At 43.3% G+C, this 19,410-nt stretch overlaps 1 protein-coding gene across 2 annotated transcripts; it reads left to right on the plus strand.

Annotated features, from left to right (window-relative positions):
* The first annotated feature begins 1,587 nt into the window (after positions 1 to 1,587).
* GPRC5B (G protein-coupled receptor class C group 5 member B) lies at positions 1,588 to 18,121 on the plus strand. 2 transcript variants are annotated; one of them, XM_030958451.1, is made up of 4 exons: positions 1,588 to 1,797; positions 7,727 to 8,740; positions 13,198 to 13,310; positions 14,667 to 18,121. In XM_030958451.1, the coding sequence occupies exons 2-4, from the start codon at positions 7,735 to 7,737 to the stop codon at positions 14,709 to 14,711; spliced, it is 1,164 nt and encodes a 387-aa protein (XP_030814311.1). In that variant the 5' UTR covers positions 1,588 to 1,797; positions 7,727 to 7,734; the 3' UTR covers positions 14,712 to 18,121. The 2 variants fall into 2 exon arrangements, with proteins under 2 accessions (XP_030814311.1, XP_030814312.1); XM_030958452.1 differs by having other exon boundaries at positions 1,617 to 1,797; positions 7,731 to 8,740.
* The last annotated feature ends 1,289 nt before the right edge of the window (positions 18,122 to 19,410 follow it).

A 19,410-nucleotide genomic window follows, 5' to 3' on the forward strand; every position in this document is an offset into this window, starting at 1 on the left:
AAAACCTGAAAGCAGCAAGATAGAGAAATTGAGAAAGAACAGAGCAGAAATGTGAAATTGTTCCTCTGCCTCGGCTTTTCTCTGCCTGCTGCCCTTCCTAAACAGAGGCAATTACAGTCCAGCCCCACCATCCAATTTACTCCCTGTCAGCCACGCTGAGAAGTTCAGGCTACCCCCCAAGGCATCATAAATGACAGGTAAATAAGCCACACACGTTAGGAAGAGCCTCTTTAAAGGTTACAGTTCTGCTGTGCTGAAGAATGCACCTTTCAGGGCAGATCTTTCCCTTTGGAAGGCTCTGGGTATGGAAACCTGGCAAGAAGGACAGGTGCTCAGGAAGGACACATTCCAGGCACTCCCTGCTGCTGATGCCATGTCAGCTGTGCCTGCCCAGACTGTCCTTAGTGGTTTTAGGGGACGCATCACCCAGATATGCAGGGGTGCATCACCCAGGGATGCAGGGGTGCATGACCCAGAGATGCAGGGGTGCACGACCCAGAGATGCAGGGGTGCATCACCCAGGGGTGCACAGCACGGTGAGGCTGCTGGTCATGGACGTGTCAGGCAGATGGACTCTAAGCTGTTGAAAAGGCTCCTGAGTTTCTCTTGCTCATGAACATCACATACAGAAACTGTTATTTTCCTCCTACAAACAACTCCTCCTGGAGTTGCAGGATGCCCTGTCTAAGGGCTCTGACTGTCTTGGGGTTGAGCTGTGGAGAAGCTGCAAGGCAGGACACCAGCTGCCCGTTTTGGGTAGGAGGCAGACACGGAGCAGTGCCCAGCAGGACCTGCCGCGCTCGCAGGGCTGACCATGCGTGTGAAGTGTCGCTTGCACCGTACACAGGCTCCCAGCATTTTCTCTCACGTGTGTTTTAGCTGTTGTTTCCGGCTGTGGCAGGTCGGAAGCTGCATCTGGAGAAGGTTTGAACGTATCCAGCCCCTTTCAAAATCCCCCGTTGTCAGAGGGCTGAAAACCCCCTCACCTCCGCAGTCCCACACCTGGCCGTAGGTGTGTGCATGCCCAGCCACCCTGCCCGGGAGGGGCTTCCCAAGCCCTGCGGAGACAGGAGCGGGCAGGAACGCCGGTCCGTGTGCCTGCCCCGGCCCCGCGCTGGGTCCTGCCCGGGTCACCTGAGCACGTCGGGCTGCGGCCGTGCCCGTGTCCAGCTCCGGTCCGTGCCCGGCCGCACAGCGCGGGGTGCCGGGCTGCGGGATGGGAGTGTGGGATGTGAGGATGTGGGAGCGTGTGAGTGAGGGTGAGTGTGTGAGCAGCGTGTGAGTGAGCAGTGTGTGTGTGTGTGTGTGTGTGTGTGTGTGTGTGTGTGTGTGTGAGCAGTGTGTGTGAGCAGTGTGTGAGTGAGCAGAGTGTGAGTGTGTGTGAGCAGTGTGTATGTGTGCGTGTGTGTAAGTGTGCACCCACGCCCTCACCGTGCCCGCTCCCCTGGGAGCCGGGCAGCTCCGCGCGGCCAGAGCTCCCCGTCCCTGTCCCCGGGGTGCTCCTGCCCGCCGAGCCGTGCCGAGCCGTGCCGAGCCCGAGCGGGGCGGGGCGGTGGGAGGGGGCTGGCCGCGGGGCCGTGGCGTGGCGGAGCGGCGGGCGCAGAGCGCGAGGGACACCGCTCGCTCCGCTGGGCTCGGCTCGCACCGGGGCCGGGCGCTCCATGAGCCGCCGCGGGGGCGGTGGGCGCTGCGTTCGCTCCCCGCCGCGGAGCCGCCGCGCCGCCGGAGCCGGGATGTGACTTGCGGAGGGCTGGCGGACAGAGCTGCCCCGCCGCCCTCGGCCGCAGCGGACAGCGGGTGAGCCGGCGGCGGGGCGGGCGAGCGGGGGGACAGCGGCCCCGGAGCGGCCCCGGGGGTACGGCCGGGCCAGGGCTGCGGGCCAGGGACGTAGCGGAGCTGCTCAGCCGGCTCTGCGCCCTGCGCTGCCCGCAGAATTAGCTCGGTGGCCGCCAGCAGACAACAGGCTGGATATAGGAAGGGATCCTGGGGGGATTAGATGGGATATAGGGCAGGACGGGGGGGCTCGGAGCAGGGGGCTGCGCTGCGGGGAGCGGGGCGGAAGGCTGGCGGGGAGGGCAGCGGAGTTCGGAGAGGACGGGGAAGAGGAGCGGGAACAGGCGGGGGAGGAAGAGACGGGGAAAAGAAACCGAAGAGAGAAATGAGCGAAGGGACAAAAGAGCGGAGGCTGAAGCGGGATAGGTACCGTGCGGGAGCAGGAGGAGGCTGCGGGCGGATTAAGGCGAGCCCGGAGCGGAGGCAGCCGCGCACCGGCCACACGGAGGGGCCGCCCGGCCTCGCACCGCGCTCGAACGCGGGGTGGTTCCAGCCAAGCCCGGCACCTCATCGCATTCCCAGCGGGGGCTCAAGGGCAGGGACGGGGAAGAGGCCGGGGGGGAAGAGCCTTTGTTGGCCCCCGGCCGCCGCGGTCCGGTCCCGGGGCTGGCGGCAGCTCCGGCTCGGTGCGGGTGCGCTGCAGTTTTCTCTCTAGTTAACAGAAGCCCTGTCTCTGTGTTACCTCTCCGCAAAGCCACGCAGAGAGAGGATTTAGCACTTTGTGAACCCTTTGTTTACACCTGCCCTTAATGTTTATCCCAAGGCTAACAGGATTTCCTGCGTGCTGAACCCAAACACCCAGCTTGGTGATCAGCGCTAGTACCGAGTTTAACTGGGATCCCTTGCTGCTTACCAGCAGGGAATATCAGGGTTGAGGTGTTGTCTCGCTGCATCAGGAGAAATCCGGTGACAGAACCCATCTGCTAGAAGGCTATGACATGAATAGAAACAGTCTGAGAATTAGCAAAGAAAACAAGAACGTTGATTACTGTAATTGATTGCTATCGCTTGTGAATTCAACACCAGGCGCTGTGGTCAGAAGTACCTAGGCACACGTGACCAAAGGGAATTCAGCTCCTAGAAAATTAGAAAGATAATTTCATAGTGTATTCAGCATCACAAAGTATTTCTGAATGAAAGTGATACTTTTTCTACATGTCCTTTTTGGAGTGGAGTCTTGCCTTCTGTGACTGCGAGGCTGTAACAGAGCATGATGTGTATCTGATGCAGGGCTGTCAAAATCACTGCTGTATTTTTGCCTACAAAGCACAATTGCACTATTAATTATTATTCTGGAAATACACACGTCTCTTGAGTAGTCTGATCTCAACTTGGCTGTTGCTGCTCTGTTATCAGTCCTGGAGCTCATTCTTCAGTTCTGATCAAAAGCAGCTGGCAGAGATCCTGTGTTGTGATTAATTCCTCGCTCACTCCCGTCTCTCCCCAACACTTTGTGGCGGGGGTGGTTTTCTTTTGCAAATTGCACAGTGAACCAGTCTTCTGCCTGTGTGGTTACTATCTGTGCTACTACTGCTTATATTTACTAGATTGTTTTTCTTCTCTGCCATTGAATGCATCTCCCTGTGTCAGCTGACTAACATTTGAGCTCCAGGTACAGGAGCAGATAATGCATCTAACCATGAACAGCCTGACCTTAACCTTTGCACGATTACAAATTTATTCTGTATATATATTCTGTAGCAGCATTCAGCTGTGTCTTTTTGATCCCTTTGCAAGCTTTGGTCAGAAGACTTTAGCTACAGAAAGCCTCATTGAGTTTTAACCATGGCAACTTTTTGATGACAACTGTGAGATTTTCTCTTTCTGCTTAGTTGCTTGTAATTGTAGTTTGTACCCGCTGGGGCAGCTTTGTGTCTGCAATTTTGTAGTGACTCTGTGCCAGATAATGTAATGAAGGTACCTCACTCTGTAGAAAACAGTGCAGTTATTACAGCTGTCATTGAGAGCAGATTTTGAGCCAGAAATTGAATACTGGATGAAATAGTAGCTGTCCTGCTAATTGTTCACTGCTTTTGCCTAAAATGTGTAAGGCTTATTGATTAGAATATTGATTGTAAGTGTTCCTGATTGCTCTGGTTTCAGGTATGTTGCCTTAATGGCTTTACCAAAATAAAATTTTGGAGAGGAATCTGGGGGTAAAAAATCTCAAGTTGCTTTTGTTCCCTGTGAACAGTTGATTGCAGTATGCAGGGGATGTAGCAGTGCCACTGGCTGTATCTGTGCAGGAATGTCTCAGTGCACTCCTGTGTTACTGGAGTTCTCTGGCAGCAGAAGGGAAGTGCCAGCCGAATAGAGCACCATTGTTACTACTGTGAGGTTGCATAACTCTAGTGAGAGCTAATCTAGACATAAAGATGTAAAAATACTCTTCCTCTACAGTTACTGATTTAAGTAACAACCAGCAAGAATGTGCAGTAAAATTTTACTATAAAATCTCAAGAGGCTCAGTACTCTGCCATCCTACCCACTGCACAGGCTTGAGGAAGATGCTATTTTAATAAAACCCCCATAATGATGTACTTTCTGGTTTTTGCAAAAACTTTTCTGGAAAAAAAACCAAACCAAACAACTTCACAGTTTTCCCTTAAAATTATTGAATCTGTAGTTTTAGCTAAAGTTGTGGTATTCACTTACCAAACATCTGTGTTATAATTCAGTTCTTCCCCTTGTTTTTGTAACTGTCTGTGTTCAGTATCAGCACTAGAAAAAGGATTTTTTTGGCTGGTAATATCTCAGGGGGTGTATTTTTAATATTGCCTGTTTTTACCCAGTTAGGCAGAAATTGATAGTAAACAGGTTAGAAACAAACTGCTTTGTTGATAGCAGTTAGGAGGAAAAGATTCCTCCTTTGGAGACTTCAAGCTCTGCTTTCCAGCTTTGCTCTGGGCAGGATCTGGTGTTTAGTGAGACTCACTGACATTGGGTGGGGAATTATTTCACACCAGGAATAGCTGTCAGCAGCCCTAGAGATTTGCTTGGTCAGTACTGTGGCTCTCTGGGACCTTTCTAAGAGGACCACTGATTATGTCCCATCAGCTTTCCCAAAAGCACAAAGTAACTTGGGAAAATTCCCCTTGAGTTGAACACCTCTGTATTTCAGAACATGTATTTTGAATTCTGAGTATATTTTGTCACAACTTAATATCCCCTTTCCAAAACTAACCACTTCTTCACGGAGGGGGAAATACTCAGATTCATTAACCCTCCCTTCCCCCTCCCAAACACTTCCAAATAGGAAGAGGAAACAAATGATGGCCTGACAATATGACTGCTTACCCATGCAGCACAATCTCCATGGAAACAGACTGTCCTAGAATAGCTCAATCACATGAGGGTTACATGACATGCATAAAGTAACCAGAAAACTGGAAAATATCTTAGAACTGGGGATACTTGCACTTAATTAATTACCCCCCAGGTCTTTGGAGAGTAGCTAATAAACAAAGCTAGTATTGAAAGCAATTTAGTCCATGCTTACCATAATTTGTAAGTGATGGGATAGTGGAAAATTAACATGACCCTCACTTTAGGGCTCTTTATTTTTTCTAGTTTGGGTGACTTTTAGAATGAATTTTGAATCATTTCCCACATGACCTCCTACTTGTTGAAATGGTACCACTGGTTTGGAGCATTGCCTTAGTAGATCCCTGTGGATTTCCCCCTTTTGTGTCAGCAGGCACTGACCATTTCACACTTTTTAGGACGTTTCAAACACTCTAAAGAGGAAATTCACTACTTGCAGTAGGAATTGACTGTGCATAAAAGGAATTGGAGAACTATCTTTGGAATGTTTTCTTCTAGTTAATTATGTACTCAAAGGGCAGAGAGATTTATTGAGCGTATATTCAATACAGAAATGAATATATTTCACTGATGATTAGTTTTCTGTCTGTAAAGTCAGTGTTTTTAACGTGGCTGTTGCAACAGAGTCATTGAAGAACCTGTTACACAAATCAGATATAAACAAGTGTATATTCTACCAATCCAGCATGAAGTAAATTACAGATAGGTAGAAAAAACAAATCATTTGTCCTTAGCAGGTCGTTGCATTGTTAGAACATTGCAGCCCTTCCAATAGTGCAAAGATTAATATCTGTGGGCTGGCAGAGATTGCCCATTACCCATTTCCTGTTTGTCCAAGCCCACATCACATTATTTGTCACAGCTTCCACTTCTGAGGTGAAGATTTGTTAATAAGATGTTTTGTACCCTGTGTGGGTGAAGCCCATGGAGTCATTACAGGTTTATATTGGCATGTTTGCTGTCTTGGTGCCCCTGATAGCAAACAACATAATCTTCATCATCTGTCTCCTGATGGAGGCTGGAAATGGCCATTGGTCATGACACAGGGAAACACTGGTTTGAAGATTCAGATCCTCAGGATTTAACTTGGGTCATGACAGGACTGTAAAGCACAAGAGCATCCACAGTTCTCAGCTCTAAGAGACACAGCACAGTTTCAGTCTATGTAAATAGTTCTTGTGTTGGTTATGACTGATTGTGCTCAATGCAACACTGCACCACTACTTTAAATTATTTTCAACTCTCACTAAAGTTTTCAAAGTTTTCATTGAAAGCAGTTTTAATCTCTTTGGAGAGGTAACCCTTTAGGGCTGTTGTATGGCTTGAAAAGAGCTCCTGATAGTTTCTCTGCTTTTCACTTTGCACCCTAAACATTGCCTAACATTGACTAACATCATTGCCTGCTTGTGTGGTGCTTTTCTTTCTCATGCTCATACAGTACCAGTGGGAGTCTGAAACATCCCTCACATCAGTGAGGAAAATCCTGCTGGAACCTGCAGCTCTCACTGCTGCTGAAGGTTAACAGAGTCAGGTTTCATATCTGCTCCTCACAGTGTTTGTTCCAGACTGCCATTACAGACTGGAAGTTAAAGGTTACATTTTTTAACAATCTGCTTTGCTTAATAAAAGCAAACACCATGATGTGTATTTTTAAACCACCTAACCCATGTTCTTCCAAAAACTTAAGTTGGGATTTGTCTAGGCTTTTGGTCCTGGTGGTCAAGTGGGATGTGTTGTGTTCCTGGAGTATTTACCATTGTCCACTTTCTGGATCCAAGAAAGAGATGCTCTGGGTTTTGTTATTTGTTCCCTTTGAATGGCTTTGGACTGGCTAAGAAGCACAATGAGGCATTCATTTTTGATCAGTTGATTGATGACACTGCATATGTGCACCATTGTCACAGAATATGGGATTTTTCTAGACTGCCATTCCCATTTCCAAATGCAATCTAATACCTGGGCTTTGGAAGAGGATGAAAGAAGTGAATATGATAACTGCCTATTGACCGAGCATGAAAACAAGCATTATTTTTTAAGAATGTAAAATGTTTCTTTTCCTTGGATTACTTTATCCTTTAAAAATTAATAATTTAAAAAGTGGTTTTGACTCTGCCTTTGTTCCAGTAAAAGGAACAAGGCTGTGGGACAGCCTAAGTGTGATATTGCTTACACCTGCATCGGGCCCAGCGCAACTTAAACGCTTTAAACACCTTGATCTGAATGGGGTGTTACATTTAAATAGGTAGTAAGTGTCCAAGTGTTGCAGATAATGTAATATTTGCAGCAGGATACATATTTTTTTCTGGCTGTGTTGTAGGCCATTTGCAGGGTCAGAGTTTGGAAATGTTGTTTTCAATCTGTGCAAACAGAGCAATGAGTCATTTTGCATTCTGAGTACAACAGGCAAAAGCAGCTTTTGGGAGGGCAGTGAAGGGGGCAGGGGGAGGCTGTGCCAGCTGCAAATCCAGTGCAGAAACTGTAAACATGGGCTACTGAAACAAGCTGGGCTTCAGTGGCTGTGAAATCCTCCAAACTCAGCTCTAGCTTAACAAATGCTTTGTTGTCTCAGACAGAAAAATGAAAACCTTCCCAGCCATTGGTTTCTTGCTGCTGTTGGTGATCAGCTATGGCTCTTCAGAGAACTCCAGCACGCCCCGGGGCTGCGGGCTGGACCTCCTGCCCCAGTACGTGTACCTGTGTGACCTGGACGCCATCTGGGGCATCGTGCTGGAGGCCGTGGCAGGGGCAGGTGTGCTGACCACGCTGCTGCTGATGCTGATCTTGCTGGTGAGGCTGCCCTTCATCAAGGACAAAGAGAAGAAGAGCCCCCTGGGAATGCACTTCCTCTTTCTCTTCGGGACTCTGGGACTGTTTGGGCTGACGTTCGCGTTCATCATCCAGGAAGATGAGATGGTGTGCTCTACCCGAAGGTTTCTGTGGGGAGTTATCTTTGCTTTGTGCTTCTCCTGCTTGCTAGCCCAGGCCTGGAGGCTCCGCAGGCTCGTTCGCCACGGCAAGAGCCCGTCGGGGTGGCACCTGGCCGGGGTGGCCACGTGCCTGATGCTGGTGCAGGTCATCATCGCGACCGAGTGGCTGGTCCTGACCGTGGTCAGGGAGAACAAGCTGGCCTGCAGCTACGAGCCCATGGATTTTGTGATGGCCTCCATTTATGTCATGTTCCTGATGGTATTTACCATGGGATTCTCGTTTTTCACTCTCTGTGGGAAGTTTAAGAAATGGAAGAAAAACGGAGTATGCCTCATTATAACGCTTTTCTTTTCCATTCTGATCTGGGTGGCCTGGATGACTATGTACCTCTTCGGGAACGCTGAGCTCCAGAGAAGGGACAAATGGAGTGATCCCACTCTGGCTATTGCACTGGTGTCCAGTGGCTGGGTGTTTGTTATTTTTCATGCCATCCCAGAGGTCCACTGTACCATCCTTCCATCACAGCAGGAAAACACACCCAATTATTTTGATACTTCACAGCCAAGGATGCGTGAAACCGCTTTTGAGGAAGATATACAGCTTCCTAGGAGCTACATGGAAAATAAAGCCTTTTCAATGGATGAACATAATGCAGGTAAAAATTGCCTATAAAGGACTATATTTTTTTGTAGTGTCAAGAAAACTCTCTGTATGAGACAATTTTCAGGTGTTGAAAACAAAGGTCATGATAAATACAATAATTTTCACACTACACTTTGTTCCCTTTTACAATTTTCACTAAGATATCCCCTAGTGAGAGAGAAAAATAAAAAAATGCAGACAATACATAGGTTAAAATTATCTTCTGCATGTCGATTTTTCTTTGAAAAACTGAACAATTTCAAATGCAAAGCCAATTTCAAATGCAAAGGCAACACCAAAAGAATTAAAAAATCATTGTGGAAAAAATAACCTTTAAATAATTTAAATGACATTTTTTGTAATTAGCAGTTATCAACATTTAATACAAAATATTTTCCCAAAACTTCAGAAATAAATGAAGAGGTCTATGTTACAAATTGCTCAACCACTTGAGCAACAAAATTATTATTATTAATTATCTTTCCATTAAAATTGATTTAGTGCCACTTTGTGTCCCTGTGGGGGGAAGAAATGCCAAGTAGCTTACAGACAGTTCAGAGACAGCCTTTGTTCTGAAGGCTTGAACATCTGAGCTTTCACAGAGGTTTCCAGGTAATTTGCCTTCCTTGTGGTAGAACGATGTGTGATCACACGTCATTAAAATTTGCAGTGGAAATGTTTTTGAGGGATTGCTGAAAGGACCAGCCACAACTGGATGCTTCAGAGATCCAAACCCTTGCTGAAGGTTCAACCCCTGTCAGAAATGCCAGGGATGCCTCTGACCAGCAGTGGGAAGCAGGAGCCCCGTGGTGTTCTTGCCCCACACCTGGATAAAGGATTTTGTTCCAAGTCACACTGATTGTTTCTCACTCTATTTAAGAAGAATATTGGCCTGGTAGCCCAGGCAGGAGTTGCCACATTGCTCTGGTAGCCCCTGAAAGAAGATTTAGAGCACGTGGTCCAGGCACTTCACCTTCCTACTCATCTTTATGTGTCTTTGATTTCCTCTGGGTTTGATGTTTCCCTGGGCACTGACCAGACTTGGAGGAAAACAGCACTTTTGTTTGGCACAGTGTCAGGTCAGGAAGGCATTTCTTCCTCTAAGTTTTTTTAGCAGGAGCTTTAAAGGTCTCCTTCTAGTAGGGAAGTTTGTTCTGTGAGTAGATACCATAAGGGCAGCAGTAAAACAAAAAAAATCACACGAATAAAAGAATGGTTGTTATTACTAATGTTCCAAAGCAAGAGGCAGTTGCACTATGGACTGTTAAAACCACACTTATTTTTTTTCTGTGGTGGTTTTTTTTTTTTACTGTCCTCCATCCCCCATTAAATTAATTTCATAGTAAAGTAACTGCAGTGGCTTCAGTGAAGCTATTTCTGGCTAAGGCAGATCTAAGAACAAAATTGGATCTTTCACTCTGTATCATTCCCATTCATGGATGCATTTTTAAAAAAGAATTGGAATCTCCTTTTTGATCTAATCATTCAGTAATTAAGTTTTTTTGTGAAATGGATAGATGTATGATAGCTACAAAATCATTATACTGTCTATTATAGTGCAATTTATGTTCTGTTTTAATCTATCTGAATGACAGTACAATACAAAATAGATTTCCTTATCTGATGCCCTTGTTAATGTATACCATAATAAATGCCTGTCATTCCTATTCCCATGGCATACCGGAATTTTTAATACATCAAAACAGATTAAATCTTCCTTTGCAGCAGTTCTTTAGGGACTGGCTTGGGACAGCAGGCTTTGGAGACAAAACTTAGGAGAATGGTAGAGACTTAAAGTAAATACTTTAAATAATAACCAAGGCACTGAGTCAGATCTCTGTGCTGGGGTTGTCAGTGGCAAAGCACCTGGAGTCTGTGGGCAATTGGCTCTGCAGGGGTGAAGAGAATGTTCTCTCCTTTCATCCATTTAATCAGTCTGAGAATTCATCATCAAGAGTTCAGAAATTACTGGAAGGGTACTTTGTTCAACTACTTCATCCTTAAGAAAGATGTTTAAGATTAGAAGATGTACTAGTTGTGAAGTTTGGAAGACATGATAAGCAGAAAACAATTCCCTGACTGTAATAATTGTTTTAGTAAATAGTTAGCTTTAAGTAGAAAACGTGCCTGGACAAAAATATTTTCCATTAATTCTTGTTATTTCCGCTACTACTTGTATAAAACAATTTCATAACTTTGCTCTTTTTTAAGATTTTAAGCAATCTGAACAGCGTTCAGGTTCAAACAAGCATATGTCCTCCTTGATTCCTTCTTTCTTAGCAAGAATGTTCCTTCAAGTTATGCATTGCAACAAGAGCTGCTCTACACCAGGAATAACATAAAGCATTAATAAAGCAAGCCTATTTTACAGTCACTAATTTAAACATAATTTAAACGGCATACTAATCTGGGATTTTAGTATTTATATGATAGGTTGAAATATCTCTTTAGAAGAGTCATTTTCATAGGTGTGCTTTCTAAACTTATATTAAAGTATTTAGAAAGCCTGGACAAAGAGCAGTTGACTGAGTTCTCAGTGCTCTCTGGAAGTGCACTGCACAATAGTAGGGCAACCTCTGTAGGCAGAGAGAATTTGCCTTAAACAAGAGAAATCTGGATGTGAAATGTAGAATGCAGCAGCTGTCAGGAAACCCAAGCCCAAGGAGCTCTGGTATCGTTAAATTTCATTTAATAACTTCTAGTACTACCAGTCACAGTCACAGCCAATGCCTAAAAGCAAAGTGAACAAAATTTCAGATGTGTTACAAAGAGGTTTTGACAAATATCCTCAGTACTGCTTGTTTTTTATCTATACATGCCCTTTGCAAGTGGGTTTGTTTAATAGTAATGTAAAAAGTACAAGGAAAAATGTTAAAACTGGTGTGAGAAAAAAAATCCAAAATGAGTATTCTGTCTACAACCTTTGTCACAGATTCTCACATCAAAAAAAGTGTAGCTGTTTGCAATAATAGGGAAAGAAAATTTAGCAATATGAAATTGAATTTACTGGCTCTTTAAGATCGCTTTGAAATGACTGTGTATATTTTGTGTAAATATTCTGTATAAATATTTTAATGATGGTGTGCATTATAAAGATTTTTGTGTCTGTGTGTAATAGCAAATACCATGTGTGTTTATCACACAAAAAGTAGTCAAATAGCAAAAAAAAGGTTACTGACCTTGGGATGGTTAAATATCTAATAGAAAATACTTCATTCCAGTTTAGGCATTTTCATAATTTTTTCTCCCAGTGTTCTGCAAAAATATGTCATTTCCAAATAGAGCAAGTGAGGGTCTATATGTATCTGAAGTCAACAGCTGAGCATTTGCAGGGTGGAATTTCTAAATTTCCATGCTAAATCAGTACTGTTCTTCATCTTGGTGCACAACTCCCAAAGAGAGGAGTAGCAGTGGATAGAGGACAGCATATGGCAGTAGGATCCATTTAAATCTTCTTCTACACAGAGCAACTACATTGGAGATAAATCCTGGCTTCATTAAAGTCTGGGCTAAAATTCTCACAAACTTCAGCTCATTCATGATTTCAGCCAGAGACTGTAGAATTGTAATTTGAATTAAATCTAAGAGAAGTTCTTGCCCTAGGTGCCTGAACTGGGCATGTTTCTGTTTAGCAGCTAACAGATGAGTTTTGCCCGTTGTGTGATAAATGAGCTCTGTTCCCTGGCCACGTCTGAGTGCACTGAAGTCATTATTTAGCCTCAAAATTAAAGAGGGAGTTTGTATGTGCCAATCCCCAGCCTGCTTTACAGAGAGCAGCATATCCCTCATTATGCATATCTCACTCAGAATTTACATCTTGAACCCAAACTTGTACTAAAATTAATGGGGAGACTGTTTTATTCCTGGTATAAACATCCAAAAGGACACTCAGTGTCTTCTCTTTGCCTTCAGTGATTTGCCAGGTTTAAGCTATTCAAAAGCAATATTTACTCCATCTTTCTAGTTTCTCAGAGTAAATATAATCTGAAACATCTGGAAAATCCTTATTTGCTAGTCATGCTGAAGTAATGCTCAGGGGGTTGTGAGCATTGCTTACTGGCTTGAGCAAGGCTTTGGATCCCTGTCCACTGAGCTTGATAGAAAGCAAAATGTAGCACATTTCACTTAACCCCACAGTATCCAGACCAACACAGGGAGCACTTTGCAAAAGGCATTGTGCAAGATACATCACAGATTTGGTGACTAAAGACACTGAGCTCCCACTCAAATGAGATTAAGCAAGCTTCAAAAATCTAGTTCCTTTTTCCCCCACCCTAGCAAACAATTAATTTAATGTAAATCTGATTCTTCTGAAATCTGTTCCCAACGTGTAAGGGAAACAGCTGTTCAAAAGCAACGTGGAAGTTAAAATCAGTGGCAAAGTTCCCAATAACCAAACTGGAAGGAAGAGGCTCTGTGACTGCACAGCTTTAGTTGTGCTCTAATGTGATGTCTCTTTTCCAAACGCAGCGCTGAGGACGGCAGGATTTCGGAACGGCAGCTTGGGCAGCCGGCCCAGTGCTCCTTTTAGAAGCAATGTTTATCAGCCAACTGAGATGGCAGTTGTGCTAAATGGTGGGACTGTAAGTATCAAAATGTGATCATTTAAGAAATCTTTGAAATGCACTGATATATACAACCATTACTAATTGAAAAACCTGCTTTAGCTTATTCACAGCAGGGGGAAAGCTATAAATGAAAATTTAAGGCAGCAAGTATGCATGTAATGCTTCCCTTCCCTCTAGAACATATGTAGTTAACAAGTATTTTGCATTTGTTTACTTGGCTATTCACAGTTTGCAGTGCAGCTTCAGTGAACCAAGTTTTTTTTGTAAGACAACGTATTCAATGGCCCTTACAAATTAAATTTGTGTTAAGGTATTTAACATAACTATTAAGTGACACCATTTCTAATCTGATTTTTTTCAAGATGGTGTGAGTCACACAGATGTTTTCAGGCAGTATGTTACTTTAAATAATTGTTGCAGATAATGGTTGTCTCACATATATTCCATTTACTTGTAAAATACATGTAATTCTTTGTAACTTACAGATTTGTACATATTTTGAGGAGGGATTCATAAAAGAGGAATATAGAATATTTTCATGTTAATAGCATCAATTTTTCTTCCTTGTAGAATGGTTTGGCATATCTTTGATAGACCTGTATTTTTGCAGTCTGGTTTTTGTAAGATTGGTTTAGCGATGCCAAACGGACTTTACAAATGTTTTTCACTTATGTCTAATTTTCACTAAAGACATTTCATATAGCAGGCATACTGTTGAAAAAGAAAAATTTTCATCCTCACATTTTTCATGCATATCTACATGCTTCTTAAAAATCTACTCATGAGCCAGTTTGTACTCATGTGAGTTGGGTTTTCTTTCTTTTGAATCATGAGCTGATTCCATAACTCAACCTCTACATTTAAAGCCAGTTTAAAATGAACTGATTGCAGGTCTAGTTTTGATTTTAAGTAAGTAAAGTTTTGGCTGATTTTAGTGGACAAGAGGGAGTAGATACAAGAATTCTCCTCCGTGGGTAAGACCGTGTGAAACATGTCAACTTGAGTAAAATGAAAAGGTTTGGCTTTGCTGTCAGTAATGGATTGCATCCTTCTGATGTTTTAATTAATCTCTGCCTGTTTTCTGATAGCAGAATGTGCAGCTCAGGGAGAAGGCAGTTAAAGGATGAGAAGCTTGAGAATTTGGTTTTTTTGTTTGTTTTGCTTTTTTCTGAGTTGGATACAAAGCTCATGTGTATATATAGTCATGGTTTTACAGAGATAAATGCACTGTATGGGTGGAAGATGAGTTTCTTTGTATCAATTTGCTCTAGAACTGCCATCTGGAAAGCTGTCCTGTACGTGTAGCGTGCTAACACTGATTTTTGAACAGTCTAGATCTCTCAGTTACCGGTTTATTATCCTTATTTCCAGATACCAACTGCTCCGCCAAGTTACACTGGACGACACCTCTGGTGAAAGGCTGTAGGCTGTAGAGAATAAGAATCCTTGTTCAGATGTTGTTCCCTGGCAGTGTGTCTTTGAGGGAAGGAATCCATAACAGTACCAGAACAAAGCAACAAAACATCCAGGATCTTTCTAAATCCTACAGAGGATTTTGCTTAAATGTGAACACCATTGAATGGAGAATTGCAAAAGCAAAATTGTGAAACTGAAGCTGAATCTAATTTAAAACAGAAGTAGGCACACCTTAAATTGGCAGAGGAGATACTGTATCCTGAAGTGTAAGATATTCTCTTGTCTGTAACTTGTGTGCCAGGCAAGCCTGGTTTTGGTGGTTGCCAGTTGCTTGCAAAATCCCTTCCTCTCACCTAAACTTAATTCATGTTGCCACAAGAGATTGCCACTACAGTGCGAAAACACGCGGGATTTCTTTCCATTTTTCTCCTTTTCCTGTCATGTCCAAGGTCACGAGAAGCCCCGTTTGCTCCCTCCCTGGCTGTGCTGTACGGTCACGCAGCACCGTGTGTGGTCAGACACGGTCCCTCGGTGGCAGACCGGTCCCTGTGGCTCTGCAGGCTGATGCTCTGTTCTCTCAGGAGCTCTGCTCTGTCAGGAGCTCAGCTGCCCTGGAGGTGCAGTTCGGAGCTCTGTGCATGTTCCGGGCGCCTTGTGGAGCTTCCTGGGGCAGAGAGAGAAGCGCGGCCCCGGCAGGGCGGCTCTCCCCGGCCCCAGGGATGGATTCGGTGACAGCAGCCCCGGCCGGCTGTGAGTAGAGCGAGCCCACAGGCGAAGCCGTCCCTGGGAGGGCTGTTCTGGCCAGGCTGGGCTGGCAGAGGCGCTGCGGAGCCGCCGGGGTGCGGAGGGTCAGAGGCCGAGCCCCCGTGGTTGGAAGCCGAGCGCTCCGCTCCCCTCGGCCGCAGCTGTTCGTGCATTTCAATGTGGTTGTGCATTTTAGTGCCTAGAGAGTAGAATCTCTGTGCTGGAGGTGGTTTGTTGTTGTTTTTGTTTCTATTTAAGGTGGTTTCTTCCCTAGTCCTCCTCTCCCCATCCAGTTTCTTGAGTTGATATAAGGCAGAGTTTTCAAGGCTGTTCATCTTTGTTTTCTCCAGGTTATTTAAACGGTTCCCATTGCCCATTTGTTGTGCCATGGTTTCTCATTATGTTCAAGCAATCATTCCTTTCTTTAACATTTAATACATATCGGACATTGAAAACATCACTGTATCCTCACTGTTTGGCCAATGTTAATCTTAGCTTTCCTCAATACTAAAAGCTAATTGTTTTTACTTGAAGGCATAGGAAACATCTAACAATTAAACTTTGCATATGCTGTAATAAAAATATATATTTTCAAACTAAAAAGAAAAAGTACAAATAACTGAATAGCTTAGTAGCTTCATAGAGAGAAGTTACTTGCTGTATACTGCAGAAGAAAGACAAGCTTTTTATTTTTCAAGAGTCTTCCTGATTCCTCATGTACCTCCATTTCTACTGAATTAGGAGCCTAGTCCTGCAGACCTGTACTCCCACGAGTAGTCCCATCGACACCAGTAGGTCTACACAAGGTACAGAGGCTGCAAGACCAGTCCCTAAGTGTTGCACACAGATATATGTATATATATATATGGAAAAATATCTATTGCCATTCTTGCCATGATCATCTTATGGGGTTTTATTTCAAAGCCCTTCTCCTCCAGAAGCAATGTTTTTCTGTCATGCATGAGTGAAGGAGTATGTCAGCTCCCCCCTGCCCTCCCTCCTCGAGGCAAAGGAAGCATGTGCTTGTTTTAGGGATCCTTTATTTCATTTTGTATGTAACTAGATGGCCTTAGTAACCAAGTAGGGTAGGGGTGGATATTGCATGCTATCCAGTGACTTAGAAATACATTTTGCTTGTTATGAGCGGAGCTTTGATCAAATAAGATAATATTTAAGATAATGATAGCCACCCAGAAGACACGTAATTTGGAACAATAAAAAAACTATTACCATCACTTGCCTGCAGACTTTTGCTTTTAAAAACCAGTTAGAAAAAAAATCCCTTATAAAACTCTTAGCATAAAAACATATAAGATGACCATGGCATAAATGGTAGGACAGGTTTCTTTTAAAGAGTTTATCATGCTACAACCAAGATTTATGAATTATAATACACATCTTACAGACCTTTGACAAAAACTATACAAGACATAGTTATCTTAAGAAACTTTCTTTTTCTAGATGTGACTGAATTGATAAATAGAGTTCTCAATCCTGCTTCTGATGAAGTTGTTTGGGATTTCAGGGCTTTTGCAAAGATATGGCCAGACCTTACAAACTGCAATTCACATGACGAGTCTCACTGGCTTAGTCATGTGGACTATTCACTGAATAAAAAATTAGCAGGATTGGGTTTAATGTGTGGTGGTGAATGTGTGGCAATAGATTTAGGAGGGTCTTTATTTTCCAACTTTTTACAATTAGTGATGAGCAACTTTTTTTTGTAAGTCACTAGTCTGTGATGTAAAATGCCCCAAAATAAAACTGTAATTGAAGAAAGGCACCTTTCTGTTAACTTATATTTTTGTTACAGTATTTACTTTTGCCTTTTTTGAAAGTTTTCTAGAATGTAGAGCATCTGTGAACAACATGAATAAGGAACTAAGCACAAGCCTTTCACAGTTCTCCTGATTATAATTAGCTTTTATACTATAAAAGCTACTATGTTGTCCCTTGATGGTTATGTGCTCATGGTGTTTCCATGCAGAAAAATGAAATCAAAAAGCATCTGACAAAAGTATCTATTAGCAAAACAAGATTTAAAATGACCAGCTTTTGATCAATGGCAGGAAAAGAGTTCAAAGTCCTACAGATCCTGTCCAGCTTTCAGATGGGTTGAGGGTGTTTGATTTTGACACTTGCCAGAAAATATGTAGCATCTTCAGAAGAACACTCTCAATACATCCAGCTGCTTCTATAAACAAGGTACATGAAATACTTTAGAATTAGCTGTTTCTGCTTTTATTCTAAACACAGGCATCTTGCTTGGCTTTGTCTGAGCTTGATGCCTTGGGTCTAACCAAAGGCCATACAAAAGGGAGCATTGTAGCTTTTATAACAAAACAATTGGATTATTCTACCAACTTACAGGATTACAAAGCAGGTGCTTTTTATTAATTGATGAGAGCTAAAGCTCATTTTTGATAGATAATATATATTTATTAAATGTATTAACGTGTGTTTTATAACGTACCCTTTTTCCTGCTGATTGTTGCATACTGGTATCTTATTAAGTACATCTTTCAAGGGTTTTCAAGACAATCAATGCGTACCATGATGACTGTACATAAGTATACAAAACTACAAAGGTTGTAAAGCATGGGCAAATGTTTTATTTTCAAAATGCTGTTCTTAACGAGAATAAAGGCTTTACTATTTACTTACAATGTTTGTGTCCTCTTGGTTTTAAAATCCACACAGATTTTTTTTTCCATTGCAGTGAGCACTGCTACACAGAGAATTGCTCCTTGGTGCAGTTCCTCAGTGTTAAACTGAAGGAAAGGGCTCCTAAAGCACATTCCTCCACCTCTGGCCACATTCCCACACCTACCCCTGGCTCTGGCACCTATCAAACCCATGAGCCAGTCAAGGAGCTCAGCAGCCAAACTCTTAACACAAAAGAGATGCTTTTTCCCCTGTTGGCTCAGCAGTTTCCTGTTCTGGTTCAATTGCTTGTGAAAAGGAGAGGACAGAAGAATTCAGCTGGGTTTGAAGAGTGCAGAATGAGAGTTTTTTCTTCAAATAGTTTGATTTTCCAGAGCTGGTGTAAGAACCATCATCACCAACCAGGAGCAACCCCAAGGGTGGGTACTGGTGTAAGAGTGAAGACAAGGTCTGTGCAAGTGAAGGAAGAAATCCATGTGGACCCACAGCAAGAGGTTTTATTAGGTGTTCAGTCAAAACAACTACACCTTTGACTTACATGGAATTATTTGTAGTTCTACTATCTTCTCTAACTGTGAAATTATAAAGGCATAAATAGGACTGTTCTTGACAGGACTAAGTTAAAAAAACAATAAAGATTCCTTAGCAAGGAGCCCAATCTGATTTTTACTGTGCTTGGACCTGATAAAAGTAAGTAGCCTGCATAAGATTGCTGAAAATGCTGACACTGGGATCTTAATTCTACACTTTCCCAGCACATGTGCTAAGTGGTAACAAAAGGGCCTTTGACTTTTTTCTCCCCTGCAGAAATGCAGAGCAACCCCAGCTCTCATTGCCTTCCATTGGAATTGCAGGGGCACAGCATTTCTGCAAATTAGACCATTCTGAGCAGAGCCTGGATTTGTAAATTGTCATAGCTCTGCAGGAGTCAGAGAACTCCAGTTTATGATAAATGAAGATTTAACACTTGCCTACATGTGGATAAAACCCCTTTTCATTTCATCCAGAGTTTTGTTCCTGTCAGAAAAGGGTTTAAGTGAGCATTCAGGAACACAAGATAAATAGAGATTCAACATTTTTGGCTAGATGTGCACCATTCCATCTGTTTTAACGGAATTGTGCTCACTTAGACTACAACTGAATTTTGTCCTGGCATGCTGGGTCCTTACATAACCTGCCCTTGATTTACAATACCCCACATGTAAAACTTTAATGCTAAAAGGGTTTCTAAATCAGTATCACAAAGTCCATGAGCTCTGTGCTTTGCAATTTTAGTAAGGAAACTAAAATT

Source organism: Camarhynchus parvulus, chromosome 14, assembly GCF_901933205.1.
Source record: "Camarhynchus parvulus chromosome 14, STF_HiC, whole genome shotgun sequence".
NCBI classification, from domain to species: domain Eukaryota; kingdom Metazoa; phylum Chordata; class Aves; order Passeriformes; family Thraupidae; genus Camarhynchus; species Camarhynchus parvulus.

Excerpts from the sequence above, each read along its gene's own strand:
- GPRC5B (XM_030958451.1), top strand. The coding sequence starts at position 7,735 with ATGAAAACCTTCCCAGCCATTGGTTTCTTGCTGCTGTTGGTGATCAGC. Across the intron at positions 8,741-13,197 it reads AATGGATGAACATAATGCAG|CGCTGAGGACGGCAGGATTT; the intron begins GTAAAAATTGCC and ends TTCCAAACGCAG. Across the intron at positions 13,311-14,666 it reads TTGTGCTAAATGGTGGGACT|ATACCAACTGCTCCGCCAAG; the intron begins GTAAGTATCAAA and ends CCTTATTTCCAG.